This window comes from Trichechus manatus, unplaced genomic scaffold (assembly GCF_000243295.1).
Source record: "Trichechus manatus latirostris isolate Lorelei unplaced genomic scaffold, TriManLat1.0 scaffold00024, whole genome shotgun sequence".
NCBI classification, from domain to species: domain Eukaryota; kingdom Metazoa; phylum Chordata; class Mammalia; order Sirenia; family Trichechidae; genus Trichechus; species Trichechus manatus.
In genome coordinates, this window is record NW_004443960.1 from 16635802 (window position 1) to 16653520 (window position 17719).

The 17719-nt window shown below is 43.2% G+C and overlaps 1 protein-coding gene across 2 annotated transcripts; it reads right to left on the minus strand.

Moving 5' to 3' along the window:
- Nucleotides 1-9968: 9968 nt before the first annotated feature.
- Nucleotides 9969-17400, minus strand: RPS15A (ribosomal protein S15a). 2 transcript variants are annotated; one of them, XM_004373291.2, is made up of 5 exons: nt 17350-17400; nt 16041-16178; nt 15422-15501; nt 11050-11135; nt 9969-10114 (listed from the first exon to the last, which is right to left on the minus strand). In XM_004373291.2, exons 2-5 carry the CDS (start codon nt 16171-16173, stop codon nt 10021-10023), a joined length of 393 nt encoding a protein of 130 aa, XP_004373348.1. In that variant the 5' UTR covers nt 16174-16178; nt 17350-17400; the 3' UTR covers nt 9969-10020. The 2 variants fall into 2 exon arrangements, with proteins under 2 accessions (XP_004373348.1, XP_023584269.1); XM_023728501.1 differs by lacking the exon at nt 17350-17400 and adding an exon at nt 17019-17041.
- Nucleotides 17401-17719: the final 319 nt, after the last annotated feature.

A 17719-nucleotide genomic window follows, 5' to 3' on the forward strand; every position in this document is an offset into this window, starting at 1 on the left:
ATCCTATCCTACATCCTACCCTACAACCCACCCTGCATCCTACCTTACAACCTATCCTACATCCTAACCTACCCTACATCCTACCCTACATCCTATCCTATCCAATCCTACATCCTACCCTACAACCCACCCTACCTCCTACCCTACAACCTATCCTACATCGTACCCTACAACCCACCCTACATCCTACCCTACAACCCACCCTACATCCTATCCTACAACCTACCCTACATCCTACCCTACATCCTATCCTACATCCTATCCTATCTTACATCCTACCCTACAACCCACCCTACATCCTACCCTACAACCTATCCTACATCCTACCCTACAACCTACCCTACATCCTGCCCTACATCCTATCCTACATCCTATCCTATCCAACTCTATCCTATTTATCCTATTATTGTTTTGGTTCTGTTTCTCTGGAGAACTCTGAAACATATTTCATTGTTGGATATGCCATTTTATTTCTTTATCCATCACTGATAAACAGTTTCCACTTTTTGGTTATGAATACTCATGTACAATTTTTATGTGAATATGTTTTCATTTCTCTTGGTCTCTTCACTTTTTTTAATGTGGTTTCCATAATAGGAAGACAGGAGCATGGATCTTCCCTCCCATCAAGACAGCACACAACAGTGGTGGGGGTGGGAGTGGAGGTAGGGAGGGCAAATAATTGCCCAAAAAGAAAGAGAATGGATACTAGAGACGGAGGCACTACAAACCCCTACACGGACTAATATGGTGGTGAAGTTGAACTGTGCCCAGTGGAATTAAATCTCACCTCATAAACAACTGCCAAACATCTACTGTGTGTTCCAGGCACAATGATCAGTCTCCTCTTCTGCTTCCCCCAGTCCCAGGCCACGGCCTCTCTGGGCTTGTGAGAATCTAGTGGAGAACACTTTTGCCTGGAGAAGCTTGGGAAACTTCTCTGGCCTAATGATGCCTGCTGGAATCGTGGCAGTCAGTGAAACAAGACTCCAAGCACAGCTAGCTCACCCAAGTTTATGAAGACCCTCTCCACTCATTAACACCTTTCGCAACCTTGGCTCACTCCAAACCCTCCCATCACCGTAACAACTCTCATCTCATAATAAGCAGTGAGGGCCTTTGCCAAGAGGTGAGAGGAGAAAGCTAAAAACTCTCCCTTCTCTCCTAACCTCAGAGAGGTTTTGTTCTCAAGGTTCTCATTCATTCAGTTTTAATATGTCAGGTTTCCCCTAAAGACTGAAGGCAGTGAATATGCCTGGTTTGCTCCCCACTGTGCCCCTGGATCCTAGCACAAAGCCTGGTGCCTAATAGATGCTCACTGTGAAATAAATGAGTGAGGCAGGAGGCATGGGCCAATCTGCACTGGAAGCAGTCTGTGTGGCAGGGCCTCTTTAATGCTTGGCACTAGGGATGTTTCTCGGAGCCAAAAACGGCCTGCCCATCCACTCAGATACCCAGCATCAACAGTTAACGCCCACATCCAGATGGCATAAACTCTGCACTCCTCTTGCTTTATTACAAACAGAGATTGTAAAACACTTCAAGAGAATTGGGAATGCTGGATGTGGCTGGAAGATGAGAGGTGCTCTCCTCAGGGGCAGGGATGAGGGAGGCAGGCCAAGCAAGCTTCAAATCTCCACTGACCGCTGACTTCTACCCCTCTGGGTGCCCAGAATAGCTCAGCCCAATTCTGTCTGCATACCCTACTTTTTAGGCCTTCCCAGGATATGGGGTAGGCACTGTGTCAGGATCTTTGGGGAATAGGGAGGACCCAATACACAGGGCACATAGTAGGTGCTTAACAAACTTTGAATGGATGGATAGATCAGTTGGATGGATGAATTATTATTACATGCATGCATGCATGCATGCATGCATGCATGGATGAGTAGATGTCATAAGGGGAGAAAGGAAGGGAAAGAGATAACCGGCTGACCTGCCTTCAAGAAGCCTACGGTCTGGTGGGTTGAATGGGACAGAATAGAAAGAAAATTCATTGAATCTAATCATTTGGCTTCCTAGATGTGGCCCCTCCTCAAAGCTCCACCTCAAAGGCAGCAAAGTTTGTTTCTAATCAGTTCAGGCATACTGGGTTCTACATATTGTTCTGTTCTCTTCACATATTGTCTCCACTGACCCCAGGCCCAAGGTGTCTGAAAAATGTGGCTTGCACGACTAGGTCCAAAGCTGATGGATTGAAGAGCACAGGTGGGGAGCAAGCTTTCACCCCAGAGCTGGTAGACATGCATTCACCCTTGTTCACAAGGACAAGGTCTACCAAAGTGGTTTCTGATCCAGGAGTGAGTTTTGCTTCCTCCACAGATTGACGAGGACAGTGGAAACAGAGGACATGAGAGGGATCAGCTACTCAAGAGAATCCAGATGTCCTCCACAGACGAAAATCCCACTTGTAAAAATAAGAGGATAATTTGGCTGTGAAATGTGCTTAATAACTGAATAGGAAATTTTTGATTCCAAGGAAAAAAACAAACATTAAGTAGTACAAATTCCCATTCAGCCAGGAGCCAAATAAGCAGAAAATATGAATCCCTAGCTTCTTGCCCACATGCTAGACCCATACTCCATTTCACCAGAAAGAGACAAAATTCTCTGACGTCTGGATTTTGCTCTAAGAAGCAAACTGCCAATTCTGATACAGATCCTAACAGCTGTTACAATTTTCCAGCACTTACAATGTGCCAGACAATGGGATAAACACTTAACATAGTCACTTAATCTCATGACAAGCCCATGAGGCAGTTGCAGTGGTTAGGGCTGATGCCAGGATCTGAATCTGTCTCCTCCAAATACTAGCTGTATGACCAAGTTACTTGAGTTCTCTATGCCTGAGTTTCCTCACCTGTAAAACAGGAATTATACCCAATTCCTAATATTTACAGAATTAAATGAGTTATTATAACAGTGCCTGGCACCTAGGATGCACAACACAAGTGTGGGGAGTCTGGGGAGGGGACTGCCCACATTTGCCCACTCTCTTCATTCTCCCTCTACATCAGGGCCCGAGTCATCCACAGAGGACCAGCAGGATCCTGGGTGTTCTCCTGTAAGCCACTCAGATCTTTTGAGGGCTAGTGGGAGAGACTGGCTCATGACCAGAGAGTTACACAAATGCAGGGGCAACATCCAAAGAGGGGCAGCACAGGGGCTTAAAACAGAGAACGAGGTCAAACCACCCGAACAAGTAGGCCTGGGACTGGGTGGAATGAGGAAAAGCTTAAGCAAGTTTTATCTTCCACACAGCACAAGGGCATTTGGATTTGTTCTAATATCTGAGTTCAGTACAATATAGTTGAAAAACATAATGTTCCCCATTCCCCTTTAAAAGTGGCTGAAAATACAAGCACATTTGCTGTATTACAGTTGGAAAAAGTTCCACTTGTGTGTTTCGATTCTGATACAGATCCTAACAGCTGTTACAATTTTCCAGCACTTACAACATGCCAGACAATGGAATAAACACTTAACATATTCATTTAATATCATAACAAGCCCATGCGGCAGGTGTCGTGGTTAGGGTAGATGCCAGGATCCGAATCTGTCTCCTCCAAATACTAACTGTATGACCAGGTTACTTGAGTTCACTATGCCTGAGCTTCCTCACCTGTAAAATGGGAATTATACCCAATTCATAATACTGACAGAATTAAATGAGTTATTATAACAGTGTCCGGCACCTAGGATGCACAACACAAGTGTGGCTCTCATTGTTGTCATCACCATCAAGCTCGAAGGTAAGGTTAAGCTATTTCCCACAAACCCCGGGTCCCCACTCCACTGTCAGGCTCCGTGTCAAGCCTCTGCCTGCCCCACACTGCCACTCACACAGTGGCTCAGTTACTGTCCTCTAGCTCCTGTCCTTTGAATACTTCAGGAAGCAGGGGCATCACATCTGCTGTCTGCTTCGGGAGAAATCGTGCCGGAGCACAGTTGGGCATGGACCTCCCCTCCCTGGGCACCTACCCACCTGCCTGCAACACACTCCTGGGAGCTTAACCAGTTCCCGTTGCCATACTGCACACTTCTCTATAGGATGTGGACCTGAGCCCCATCCCACTCAAGCCCGTGATGTTGCTTTATAATAAGAGAGAACACATCAAGCAGTGTCTTATCCATGTGTGTCACCTCTTACTGGTACATTTATTCTGGACACATTCTATTCTCCTGGCCCCAAAGACCTGTATTTTTAGCGAAGGAAAGAGATGGAAGAAAGACACCTGGTAATTCAAGCCTATTTGGGTTTACTTTAGTCTTTTCTTCCCCTCTGTTTTAGGTCCCTGGGTGGAACAGTTTGCACTCATCTACTAAAGGTTGGCAGTTGGAACTCACCCAGCAGCACTGCAGAAGAAAGTCCTGGCAATCTGCTTCTGTAAAGATTACCGCCAAAAGAAAAGACCCTATGGAGCAGTTCTACTCTGTAACACCTGGGGTCACCATGAGTGAGAAATCAACTCAACAATGATAGGTTTGGTTTTGGTTTGGTACCTTCCTGTCCGAAACAAAAAGAAACTTTGGTGGCTACAAAGACCTTACTCCACAAATAGCACCGTGGATGTAGTCATTTATCCAAAAAATATTTCTTGAGGACCTACTATGTGCCAGACACTGTGCCGAGTACAGAATTTTACCTCTGCTGGTAGTAATGGATTCTGTCCCATTTAAAATAACCCTTGTAATCCAAAGCAGATGGCGGTTGTGATGACCCTGCTGCCCGAGGTGTCCAAAGGACAGGAGCTTGAGGAGCGTAACCTAGCTGCTGTGTGAGTGTTGTAGTATTTACAACAAAGATGAGTTATCTGAGGTTTTTATAGCCGTGCGAACGAATGAAGTTGGACCCTTACCTCACAACACATATAAAAATTAACTCAAAATGGATCAAAGACCTAAAACCTATGAAACTATTAGAAGAAAACATAGGGGTAAATCTTTATGACCTCAGATTTAGCAATGGATTCTTAGATATAACACCAAAAGCATGAGCAACAAATGAAAAAAATAAATTTGACTTCACCAAAATGAAAAACTTGTCCATCAAAGGACATTATCAAGGAAATGAAAAGACAATCTACAAAATGGGAGAAAATATTTGCAAATTATATACTTGGTAAGAGTTCAGGATCGACAACATATAAGGAATTCTTAAAACTCAGTAACAAAAAGACAACCCAATTAAAAAATGTGCCAAGTACATGAACAGACATTTCTCCAAAGAAAATATACAAATGACCAACAAGCACATAAAAAGATGGTCAACATCACTGGTCATTCAGAAAATGCAAATTAAAATCACAATGAGATACCCTTCACATCCAGCAGGATACGTTGGTTAAGGATGTGGAGAAACTGGAACCCTTGTACATTGCTGGTGTGAATGTAAAACAATGAAGCCTCTGTGGAAGTTTGGTGGTTCCTCAAAAAGCTAAACATAGAAATTACCATGAGATCCAGAATTCCACTATGTAGATACATTCAAAAGAAATGAAAACATATGCCCGCACAGAAACTTGTACATGAACATTTATAGCCATATTATTCATAATAGCCAAAAGGTGGAAACAATTTAAATGCCCATCAATGGCCAAACAGATAAACTGTGGTATATTATTATTCAGTTATAAACAGAAACGAAGTAGTGATACATACTACAACATGGATGAACCTCAAAAACATTATGCTAAGTGAAAGTGAGACTCAAAACATATTGTAAGACTGTTTTTTTATGAAATATCCAGGGCAAATCCATAGAGAAAGTAGGTTAGTGGTTGCACGGGATGAGGGAAGGGAGGACGGAAATGATTCACGTGCAGGGTGTTTTTCTGGGGTGAGAAAGTTTTGAAACTAGTGAAAGGGGTAGTTAGCACAACATTGTGAAAGCACTAAATAAAACTGAATTGTACACTTTAAAACTGTTAATTATATGTGAATTTTACTTCAATTACAAAAAAAGAGACAACTGAAGAGAGTAATATGGTTGCTCTTGGAAGCTGAGAAAACATTTTGCAATTTAAACATCTCATATCATTCTAATTTGTATATGTGATCGACACAAGATGTGAAGTGTGATGCTAGTTCTTTGTATTAGCAATCTGACACCGAATATTAGAATTGCAGTTATTTAATATTTAATAATTTTAATTTCAAAATATTAAAAATATCAACTTTAAATAATTTTTAAAATTTTAGGGTTTATATAAATTGTATTTTGCCCTCAATTTTAATAAATTTTTTTGACTATTTTAGAAGACAACTTTGAGTTTTCTGAATTTCAAAACTTATTATATTTACTCTTACATTTTTAGGAAAATACATTCAAATGTTTGTATCTTGAACTTAACTACTTTTTAAGTCTTTGGATCATTACTGCCAGTAGAATACAAATTACTTAAGAAATTATTACAACAACATATTTAATGATTTTGATCTTGCCAACAGGTGGATGTAATCCCATTTGGGAATAAGACTTCGTGATATTAATGAGGTCACATCAGTGTAGGGTGTGTCTTAAAACAAGCAAAAGAAAAAAATTACACTGAATAAATATAATAGCTTATAAACACCTTCTTCTCATCCAAAGATTGCTGGCCCATCAACAGAACACCCAGATAGGTAGAATAATTCAAGTGCTTCTGATATTTTGCCAACTTTCAGTCATAGAAAACGGGGGTTTGAAATGTCATTATGAAGGTAAATATGCCAAGGTAGGATAGAATAGATTTTGTTACACAGCTTGCTAGCTTGACTTGTACTTGTAAATATGCAGACATATGGCACCTGGGCCCCACTTGCACTCTGGCCCTGGGTGCTGTTAGGGACAGATCTGCGCGCTGCTGGAGTCAGGTGTTATTAACCAGGCACGGACACCTGTGTGCGTGTCCCTTTGATCCACTAGAACAGTGGTGCTCAACTGGGGTGATTTTGCCCCCCAAGGGACACTTGGCAATGCCCGAATTTCTGGTTGTCACAACTGAGGGATGCTACTGGCACACCTGGTAGACACCAGGGATGCTGCTAACCTCCTGCGATGTGCAGGACAGCCCCTCACAGCAAAGAAACATCCAGCCCAGACCAAATAAATGAACAAGTTGGAAGTAGAATGGTGTTAGTGTGCTTGCAAGTGACTGGAATCTAAGTGAAAAAGAATGTTATACTTCTTGTTCCCAGAGCAGACACACAGGAAGCCAGGGTTGCAGCTGCGTCTCAGAAGCAACTGGAAGCACATTCTCAAACAAGGATTTGATCCACCTCCTCTCTGCTGCTCACGGACAGTCCTGTTATCCCTCCCTGCAAAATACTTTTTCCACATGGCAGACGCTGTGGACAATCACTTGCATCCAAGGTTTGTATCTTGTAATTTCCATCATTTTAGAGACAAACCTCTCATCTCCCAGGTTCAAAATATCCTGAGGTATCTTCCACCCACTTGGGGACTGAATTTATCTGTGTCAAAGGGTTCAGAAGGGGGTATTTAAAAACCATGAAGACGGAGGTTGTTATGGTTTGAATTCTACCTCCCCCCAAAAATGTCTTGGAATACTAACCCCTATACCTGTGGATGGGAGAGCCCTGGTGGTGCAGTGATTAAGAGGTACGGCTGCTTATCAAAAGGTCAGCAGTTCGAATCCACCAGTTGCTCCTTGAAAACCCTACGGGGCAGTTCTACTGTCCTATAGGGTCAATGAGTCAGAATCAACTCAATGGCAACTGCAACAGGTGGATGTAATCCCATTTGGGAATAAGACTTTGTGATGTTAATGAGGTCACATCAGTGTAGGGGGTATATTAATCACATTTGATTTGAAAAAAAAATATCAGGCACAGAAGCAAGTAAACAGACAAGGAAAGGTAGATGCTAATTGAAATTTGAAAATCACCAAGGCATCCAGAAACAGAAGCTGAAAGAGACAAGAATCTCCCTCCAGTCAACAGAGAAAGCCTTCCTCTAGAGCCGGCACCCTGAATTCTGACTTCTACCCTCCTAAACCAAGAGGATAAATTTCTGTTCATTAAAGCCACCCACTTATGGTATTTCTGTTACAGCTGCGCTAGGAAACTTAGAGCAGGTCATGAAAATGGCCACATTGAGAACAATCTCTAGTTACCTACTCAAAGTCTAACCCCCTTTTATTATTCTACATTCCATCCTTTTCCTTCTTATAACCTAATAAGCCCTAAACAAAAAAAATCAAACCCATCACCTCTGAATTGATTCCGACTCATAGCAACCCTACAGGACACAATACAACTGCCCCATCTATACGGTTTCTAAGGAGCTGGTGGATTCGACCTTTTGGTTAGCAGCCAAGCTCTTAACCACTGCACCACCAGGGCTCCTAATAAGCCCTACTATCTTTTATCACTTGGGATAGGCTAAGTTAGTAACAAAACCAAATCTCAGTAGCTTAATACATCAAAAGGGTTGTTTCTGGCTCATGCTACACACCTATTGCTGGGCAGCTGGATCTCTGCTCTAAGTCACTGCCACCCTCACTCCAGGGCCGAGGCTGATGGGAGCAGCCACTGTGGCACATCGCTCATCACGGCATAAAGAAACGAGCAGCAGCTCTGGAGTTTTCATACCAGCCCCTAGAAAGCAACACATGACACTTCAGCTTATAACTCATCGGAAAGAACTGTCCTCATGGAAACCGCCCTCCTACCACCATGTGCCTGGAGGGGGAAGAGCCTGAGTATTTGCCAGCAGCTCTAGTTACCGCCCCAGCACTTTATAAGCACTATTTATTAATCTTCACAACTACCAGAATAGGTATTATCCTAGCATTAAAGATGAGGAAGCTGATGCAGAGCCAAGGCAAGTGGCCCAAGATCACACAGCTAGTGACTAACAGGCCAGCATTTGACTCCAAAGTCCATGCTCTTCACTATTTTTACTGCTTCCCTTGGCAGCCACTCTTCCCTGGCTGGTTGAGCTTTTTGTGCTCCAGCAAAGTAATTCCCCCCAATTTCAGGATCACTTCACTGCTTTCACCCTTGCAATCCTTTAACAGTGCAGGCACAATCAAGCCATCCTATGGAACAAGGAAATAAGCATATGATGTTCTCCAAAGTTCCAGACAGAAGTGAGCAATCTCATTTCCCCACCTTGTGACAAATTTACAGTAAACCTGTAGTTTCTACAGATGCTTCAATAAACAATCAGACAAAAAGACAATCTTAAAAACACACACTGCAAAAACATTACTGACACGCTACCCAGATTTACTTTGAGAGTATGCGTGTTGGTCAGCCGCAGGCTTTAAGACAACGGCTCTCAGATTTAAGCCCAGGGGATCTTGCCAACAATGAAAAAGCATCTGACTGAAGGGGATCTCCACTAGTGGTTTGGAATGACCAAGCTGTTAACCAGAATCAAGCTTGATCCTCTCTTGCTTCCTTTGAAGTAACCCAGCCCTTACAGCATTTCAAAAGCAGGCTCTATGACGTATTACCAACCTGTCAGTGCACGGCTTTCTCTGGTGGTAGGGGATGAGCATTCATTTTTAAAGACCCTTGGAGCAAACTGGACCTCCCAACCCTGGCCTGAGTGTAGCTTCAGCAGGAGTTGCAATGAACCACTACAGCTACTTCCATGTTACCCACATTTAGCTCCAGCTGTTTGCAACTTGCCAGCTTCCTTATGGAGCACTTCCACAGTTAACTAACCAGATTTTTGGAGATGTTAACAACAGGAAAGGCACCACTCCTTCCAGGGTAACCAGGATTGCAGAAAGGGACAGCTTCACCACCTGGATCCCCAACCCAGACTCAGATCCAGCCATCCAGGCCGAGACACACCCTGCTCTCGTGGGCCATGATGGTGATGGAGACAGCTCAAGTTAAGACTGTTTTGTTCGCTTCAGATTGATACCTGTTATGGAAACAGCACTCACCAATTAACACAAAGGCCAAAGATGCTCTCACTACACTGATATAAAGATGCAAAATGACCAAGGGGAAGCAGCAGAGTCCACTGAGGCATTTTATTTGCAGGTATGTATTACATCTCTAGAAAAAGAATCCCAGGATTTTCCCTCCTGTGTGTTTTCGTCTTGCTTCCTCATGGTCCATGATGCCAGCTGAGGTCGTCAGTACAATGAAACTATGGAAAGAAGGAAAAAAGTGCTGGTCTGAGTTTTTCTTAAAAATAACAGTTCAACATAAAGCCACTTTCTAGTGGAGAAAGCACAAACACGCATCTGGGATTTAGGCAGACCTTCCTGGAACGCACACGGGACTGTGGCTGGCCACACGGACCATGGAGTATCTGGGCTGGCAATGCACGAGCATGGCTCCTGGAACCAAAAGACTCAAATGCAGAGGCACCGGCTACACTCACTCACACCACCGTGAGCCCTGCCAGAAGAGGGAACACTGCCACTGCCCTCTGCCGCTTACTATACGTATGCTCAGAGCTAAGTAAGTTGTATAGAGACAACCCGTTTGTACAGTGGGAACACCACCTGGTCTGGCGACTTCATGGGTTACTATGAGAATCAAGATAACACACCTAAGGCCTAACATTGTATGTCAACCACGAGGCCTTAAAATCAGTATAATTACAAAGAATAATAATTCTCTTATAACACTGTACCTGTAATACAGTAACTACAACATAATGGGAATATATTCCAACCATATCACCAAACGTAACTAGGGGGCTTCGATTTAGCATTAAAGAAGAACAACTTAACTCAGGTCACCCAACTAGAGATGTTAACAGTGAGAATGAAGATCTCCAAACTGAGTCTCCCCAGAGGCCCAGGGTTCTGAACTGATTCAGGCCACAGGAGGGGAGCACATCAAACACGTGTAATGTGAACTATAAGCACTGGGACAAAAGAAGGGAAGACAAATCTGCTACATTCTCAGCCCGTCTCAGTTACCACCTGTCTCTGAACCTGAAGCCGAACACATGAAAAGTGGTTGGGAATGGAGTCAATTATATTGCTTTCACCAAGAAACTCGGCTCAAGGCAAACTGCATCACAGCAACCCTTAGCATTAACTTCTTTAATTGAGGAAAATCAACTCTTACCCAAACTGACGGGATGGGAGCAGATTATTCTGCCACTTTTCTAGATCTTTGAGTTGCACGTCAAATCTGGGGCTGATCACTCCACACTGTAAAAGAGTAACAAAAAACACTGTTCACACTTCACCAACAACAGGCAAACTGGATAACACCAGGCAGCACTTCTAACTGCTCAATAGTCACACATACCATCAACCCAACATTTAATGTGTACCTATTCTGTACAGAATCTCTCATAAATGTCATTTAAAAAATACAGAGTCAAGACTATAGCCATCTGCCTAATAAAAAAAAAGACGTGAAAAAGTTAACGGAAGTGTTACCACACCTCACCACTATTAAAATGGCAATAATTAAAAAAATGGAAAACAAGTGTTGGCAAGGTTGCGAAGAAGCTGGAACCTTCATTCCCTGCTGGTGGGAATTAAGAGTACAGTCACTGTGGAAAAGTCTGGCAGTTCCTCAAAAAGTTGAAGACAGGAACACAAACAGAAAACCTGTATACCGATGTTCATTGCAGCACTTTCCACAAAAGCCACAAGGTGTGTGATGGTTAAGGTTGTGTATCAACTTGGCTGGGCCATGATTCTCAGTGGTTTGGCAGTTATGTCATGATGTAATCATCTCCATGAGGATATCTGTTATGAGCAGCCAATCAGTTGAAAGGGAGTTTCCTTACGGGTGTGGCCTGCATCCAATATACATGGACTTTCTGGCAAAGCTTGCTGGCTTTTGCTCTGCTCTGGATCCTGTAGTCTCAGCTGTCATCATCTGACCTCTGGTTCTTGGGACTTGAGTTTGCCATCTAGCTGATCTTGGGTTCTTCAGCCCCTGTAGCTACATGAATCAGGAGAAGCCTCCAGTCTGACGCCTAAGCCATGGACTTGGACTTTCCAGCCTCTACAACCACATGAGCCATTTCCTTGATATAAATCTTTCTCTCTGTGTGTATATATATATATACACATACTTTACTAGTTTTGCTTCTCTAGAGAACTCAGCATAAGACAAGGTAGAAACAACCAAAATGTCCTTCAAAAGATGAATGGATACACAAAATGCAGTATATACATACAGTGGAATATTACTACTCAGCCCTAAAGACAAATGAAGTCCTGATGCATGCCACAACATGGATGAGACTTGAGAACATGCTGAGTGAAATAAGTCAGTCACCAAAGGACAAAAACTGTATGACCTCATTTACATGAAAAAAGCAAATACACTGAAACTACAGATTACTATTGGTTACCAGGGTTGGGAAGGGGGAAAAGGGAAGCTGCTTCTTAGGGGGCACTGAGTTTATGTTAATAGTGGTAGAATGATTTGGAGTAGTGAGAATGACTGTACAACTTGCTATCAATGTCACAGAATTACACATGTAGAAATTGTTGAAATGGCATGTTTTATGCATATTTTCACCACAATAACTTTTTTTAAAAAAAGTTAACAGAAGTGGCAGAACACAAGGCAATTCACTGCAAAAGTAGGACAGGACATGCATGTCAGGCCATCAGCATCCACCCTGTGGGCTGGGGAGCTGTCCCAGAAAAAATGATAAGATTTTAAGAGCTAGGAGACCAAGTGTTATTTAAGATTATAGTCAACTTTTATAACAAAGTTGAAATCAATTTGTAGGGTCTCAAATCTTTAGTCTATTAAATAAAAATGAAAAATATCAGAATATCTAAGGAGCAAGCTCCACAGATATTAAACTAAAATCTAAGAACTGCTGTGTTCCATACAGCCAAAGAGGCACCACTCTGTATTTCTGATCTTTTGACCCCAGGCAAGTTTTAGCAAAAAGTTCGCTGCAATATATTGGGACACAGCAACAACTATCTCGCCAAACGCAAAGTACTATACTTTAACCACTCAATTACATGCAAATCCTATACAACATTATATGGTCAAACATCCACCAGCTTAAAAAAACAGGCTACATGATCTTGCCTGTGGATTCCTGCAACATGGGTTTGGAAAATGGAAGCTGATGGGATTAAAAGCCTCTATGAGACTAAATATGAGCCCCTGCTTTCATCACTGCTCTACAAAACATAAATCACTGCATAAAGTTTCCCACTGTTTCCACACAAGAAACGACCATGTGAAAACACTCAGGATTACCACCAAAGTGACAACTTCAGAGGGCTAAGACATTAGGCAAACAGTTGTGCATGCAGGTCCATAAAGCTATGTAACAAGACAATCACTAAAAATAACCAAGATGCCTGAATGTAAACTAAAGGGAGAGACTATGAGATTAGAACTTAAGCCTTTGGACCAGATGCAAACCAATTCAGCACATGTTATACTTTCCTAAGCAAAGATGCAAAGCCACAGAAGCTAAAAGATGAGCCTATCAGAAAGACTCAACCCATCACCTCAAGCCTGGAAGCTTGCTCAGATTCTCCATTTTCTACCATCATCCTATAGCTATGCTACCACTTGACTAATACAGCCAAAGACAATCCCATATCAGATGGAATGCAGGAAGAGAAAAAAGGGGAAAAACAGTCCTCCAAACAAGCTACAGTGGCTTCCATTTCTCCAAGCTGCCAAGGCCTCCATTCCATAGCAACAAGGCAAAATCCTGCTCATTCAGTTAGTAAACTTAAACCAGTATACCCTTCTCCTAACCAGATGGTCCTATAGGCCGGAAGTTTCTTAAATAATCTAGTCTTCGAAGACTACCTACTTTATATCCCAACCCTGTTACATTTCCATAGCAAGGATAAGAGAAAACAGACTCATTTCTTACATGAAGGAATCTGAGGCAGCTTTCTTTTATAAATAGAGTGAAGCTTGAAGAGCTCTCAACTGCCTCCTAGCCAGAATTTTTTTCAAAACTAGCATACCACAGAACAAGAGTACAGCAAGACTTTCATTTGTGAAACGCTGTTTAAATTTACTTCTCAAGTTATTTTGTACATTTAACATCCAAGAGAAATTTGGTACGCAGCTTTTCATTAACTCAAATCTGCCAGACAGTTTAAATACTAAACTATATACCAGAATCCATGTGTGGTACAAGGACACCTGGTACTGCAGTCGTGAAGCACTTGACTGCTAACCAAAAGCTCGGGGGTTCGAACACACCAGCGGATTTGCCGAGGATGTGGCAGTCTGCTTCCATAAAAATTACAAGCTTTGGAAACACTATGGGGCAGTTCTCCTCTGTCCTGCAGAGTCGCTATGAGTAGAATCAACTCGATTGCAGTGGGTTTGATTTGTTTTGCTTCTTGTGTGGTAGAAATCGTTTGTGCTCGACTACTAACCTAAGAGGATGGTGGTTTGAACCCACCCAGTGGCACAGGGAAAGAAATGCCTGGCAATCTGCTTCCTTAAAGATGACAGCCAAGAAAACCCTATGAAGTAGTACTCGACTCTAACACATGGTGTCACCATGAGTCGCAATCCACTGGAGGGCAATGGGTTTTTTGTTTTGTTTTGTTTTTAAATCTATATACTGGAACCAGCTCTCTGGCCAATTACCAATTGCAGACTTTGTTGGACATATCATAAAACTCCTCTAAAAATGGGAAAAATACTGACACACATCCCCTTCCACCTCAAGAACACATTGTGAGGGTCAGAGTGAGAGAGAACAGTAAATTCAAATCCCACCTTAGGGTACAACTAGCAAATAATAATCTCTTCAAGCCTTCACATCCAGTAGCAGTACTTATTCTAGCATTACCTCTGTCTACACATGAAGCAAGTATACTCTACATGGAAGCAACTATGGAAAACATAAACTGCTGAACTCAGTTATCAGGAAATGACCTTACGGCCACTGCCACCAGAACTCACTTCCTCTGGGCCAGTTTTCTCTCCATCTGTGTTAGACTACAGGATCTCAGATTCCTTGCAAATCTGAATGCTACAAACCTGAACACAGAAAGCAGAGGTAGCAGCTCTGGGACCTTAACTGCCACAAAAATACATGCATTCAGTTAAACCACAAAGTTAAATAGATCTACTTGGTTATACAAATTAAACCAAAAGGCAGCATAGACCTCAAAGACATGCATAGCCTGTGCCAGCAAAAACAAAAATGTGTTAAAAGTCTGTTCAAAAACCCAACACAATCACCAAGCAGAAGGACAAAGTTATTTATCCTTGAGAGGCTAATGGCCTTGGGCTGCCCAGGTGCAAGCCAGTTAAGGGGGGTGGTGTAACATTCAAGATTCAGTACCAAGCTTAGTTTCGCCCCAACCCTCCACCTCCCTTAGGATACTTGTATCCCGCAAACACCAACCGATACTAGGTAAAACCAGCACAGCACCACCATCTGGTATTCACAAAGGCAATTACAAACACCATGTCAGAGAATCCTTCAGGCTCTTAAATGTGTAAAATAATCAATCCTTACCTTGTTTAACCTGCCTGTGAGGTTCACGACAATTTTCCCAGCTCTGTGATCATCAATGATTTCAAATTCGCCAATGTAACCTACAGAACATAAACAGCTGTGTTAATTATTCTGACAAATGTAAATCTTTATGCTCCTCTAGTATTCCTGCTGTTTGCCTCCCAACTACTAAATTCTTTTCCCTCAGATCATGTCAGTGATTGCAGTTTAGGGAGAGAGGAACACACATAACCTAGTTACAACACTCTGCTAATTCTGAAAAGATCATTTTCCCTTTACCTCGTCATAGCTTCCCACTCCCAAAGGCTAGCTTGTCCACAAGAAGTACAGCAATCCTCTCCTCCAACCCAAAGGGCTCTTAGGAGAGCTCAGGAGCCCTTCCAATGACTTATGTTGCAAAATTACTCAAAGAACACTTTAAATCCCGAAACACCCAGCAGGTCAAAAGTACAAGCTTCTCCCTTCTTTCAACAGTCCTACTTCACTCAGTGATTCTCTGACAAGTTTCATTTGCTCTCCCACCTTCCCCATATCTCACTCTCCCTTCCACACCTGAATTATTTGTTACAGGACCAATTCCTTAAATACTTTCACATCAAAATAAACCAGCAACACTTACCATGCTTCATCATCACAGTTAGAAACCGAACGATGACTTTGGAGCACGGCCTGATAAGAACCTGGCGTTTGCCTCTCTTCTCAGCATTATTGATGCTCTTAAGAGCATCAGCCAAGACGTTCATGCGCACCATTATGGCTGTTCAGGGGAGATAAATCAGAGTTTTACTTGCATTGCCAACATCTGCAGACACCCAATCATTCTACTCCAAAACCATCCTTTTCTTTCTAACTCTAAGCAAGCTTGTTTCCTAGTATCCCCAGCACATACGAGAATTCTTGATGTTTGGACTTTGAAAGCAGGTAATGAGAATGTCAGTCTGCACAATTTGACCCTCATTCATTCACTAACCATATTCTTCTACAAATCATGTAGTACACTAAACGATGGGGATAGAAAATCGAAAAACCTGGGACAAAATCACGAAAGAAACTTAGAATTGGCAGAAAATGGCATCTACCAAAACAAAATTACAAGTAAGGCTGGTCAGTTGTGGGAGCTGGCAATCACCAGCAATATTTTCCAAACTTCGGAAATCCGATAGCATCTGTACTATTAACAACATCCTTTAAATCAACTCGCTTTCAGCCTTGTCCCAAATAATATTCTAAAAATGCTCAGTTTTCACCTACACCGATAACTAGTTATCTCAAACGTCCGTCCTTGCCATCTAAAATTGTGTCCAACAGCAAGCGTACCACACACTGGCAAACAGGTACACATTTATTACACTCGGTATCCCAATCGGAACTGTAACGCTCCTAAGGATGGAGGCCAAAACATGTTTCAAGAGCCAACACTAGGGATTCAGTCTGCTTCCTAAACCTCAGCTCCCAGAAGATCCAGTTCAGTTCCCAGTAACTCAGGACACCCGGCAGAATGCAGCTTTCCCTGCGAGTGGCCTCAGCCGCCCAAGCTCCGAGCGCGGCCGCAGGCGACGCTGCACGGCCCACCCCGGCCACCGTCCCCCATGCATACCACCACTGAAGAGGCAAGGCGTTGCCTCAGCCTCCAAGCTGAGGTCCAGGCCCGCAGACCAAGCCCGGGCTACTGCCTCTCTGGGCAGTGGGAAACTCCAGCTGCTGCAAGCGCTGCGGCCTGCGCCCCACAAGCCGGGCTCCCCAGTATACAGGGCGTGCGACGCCCGGGCACTGCTCTCCCCTTCGCCTGCCCAGGACCGCTCGAGGCCAGGATCCCCGGCACAGGCGGGCCCCGGCGCCGTCGCAAGGCACCGCAACGGAGTCTCAGGCTGCGGGATGGTGCCGATAGCCGACGGATGGTGCTGGAGCCCTCAGAAGTAGCTACTCACCGGCAAGGAAAGATGGCGAAAAAAGGAAGAGAATAGTGAGCGCACGGAATCATGGGAAGCGGGCGGGCTATCGCGAGACTTACAAAGGCGCGCTAATTTAAATAAAAAGGACTGCCGTGTGAAAGGAGACGGCTGAAGGGGCGGAACCTCCGCAGGGGTTAGCAGTGGAGAGTCGATGGAATCGACCTCCCGTGGCAACGCTGGGCCCAGGAGGTAAGGGATTATTACTAATGTGTTCGACTCCCTTCTAGCACTTATTTTGTAAAAATAAAAAATTGAAAAGGGCTTAGATATTTGCTAATTTTTATTGCAATAACTTTTTGCCACTTAAAATAAGGAACTGAAATGGAAGACTTGCTTTTAACTGTAT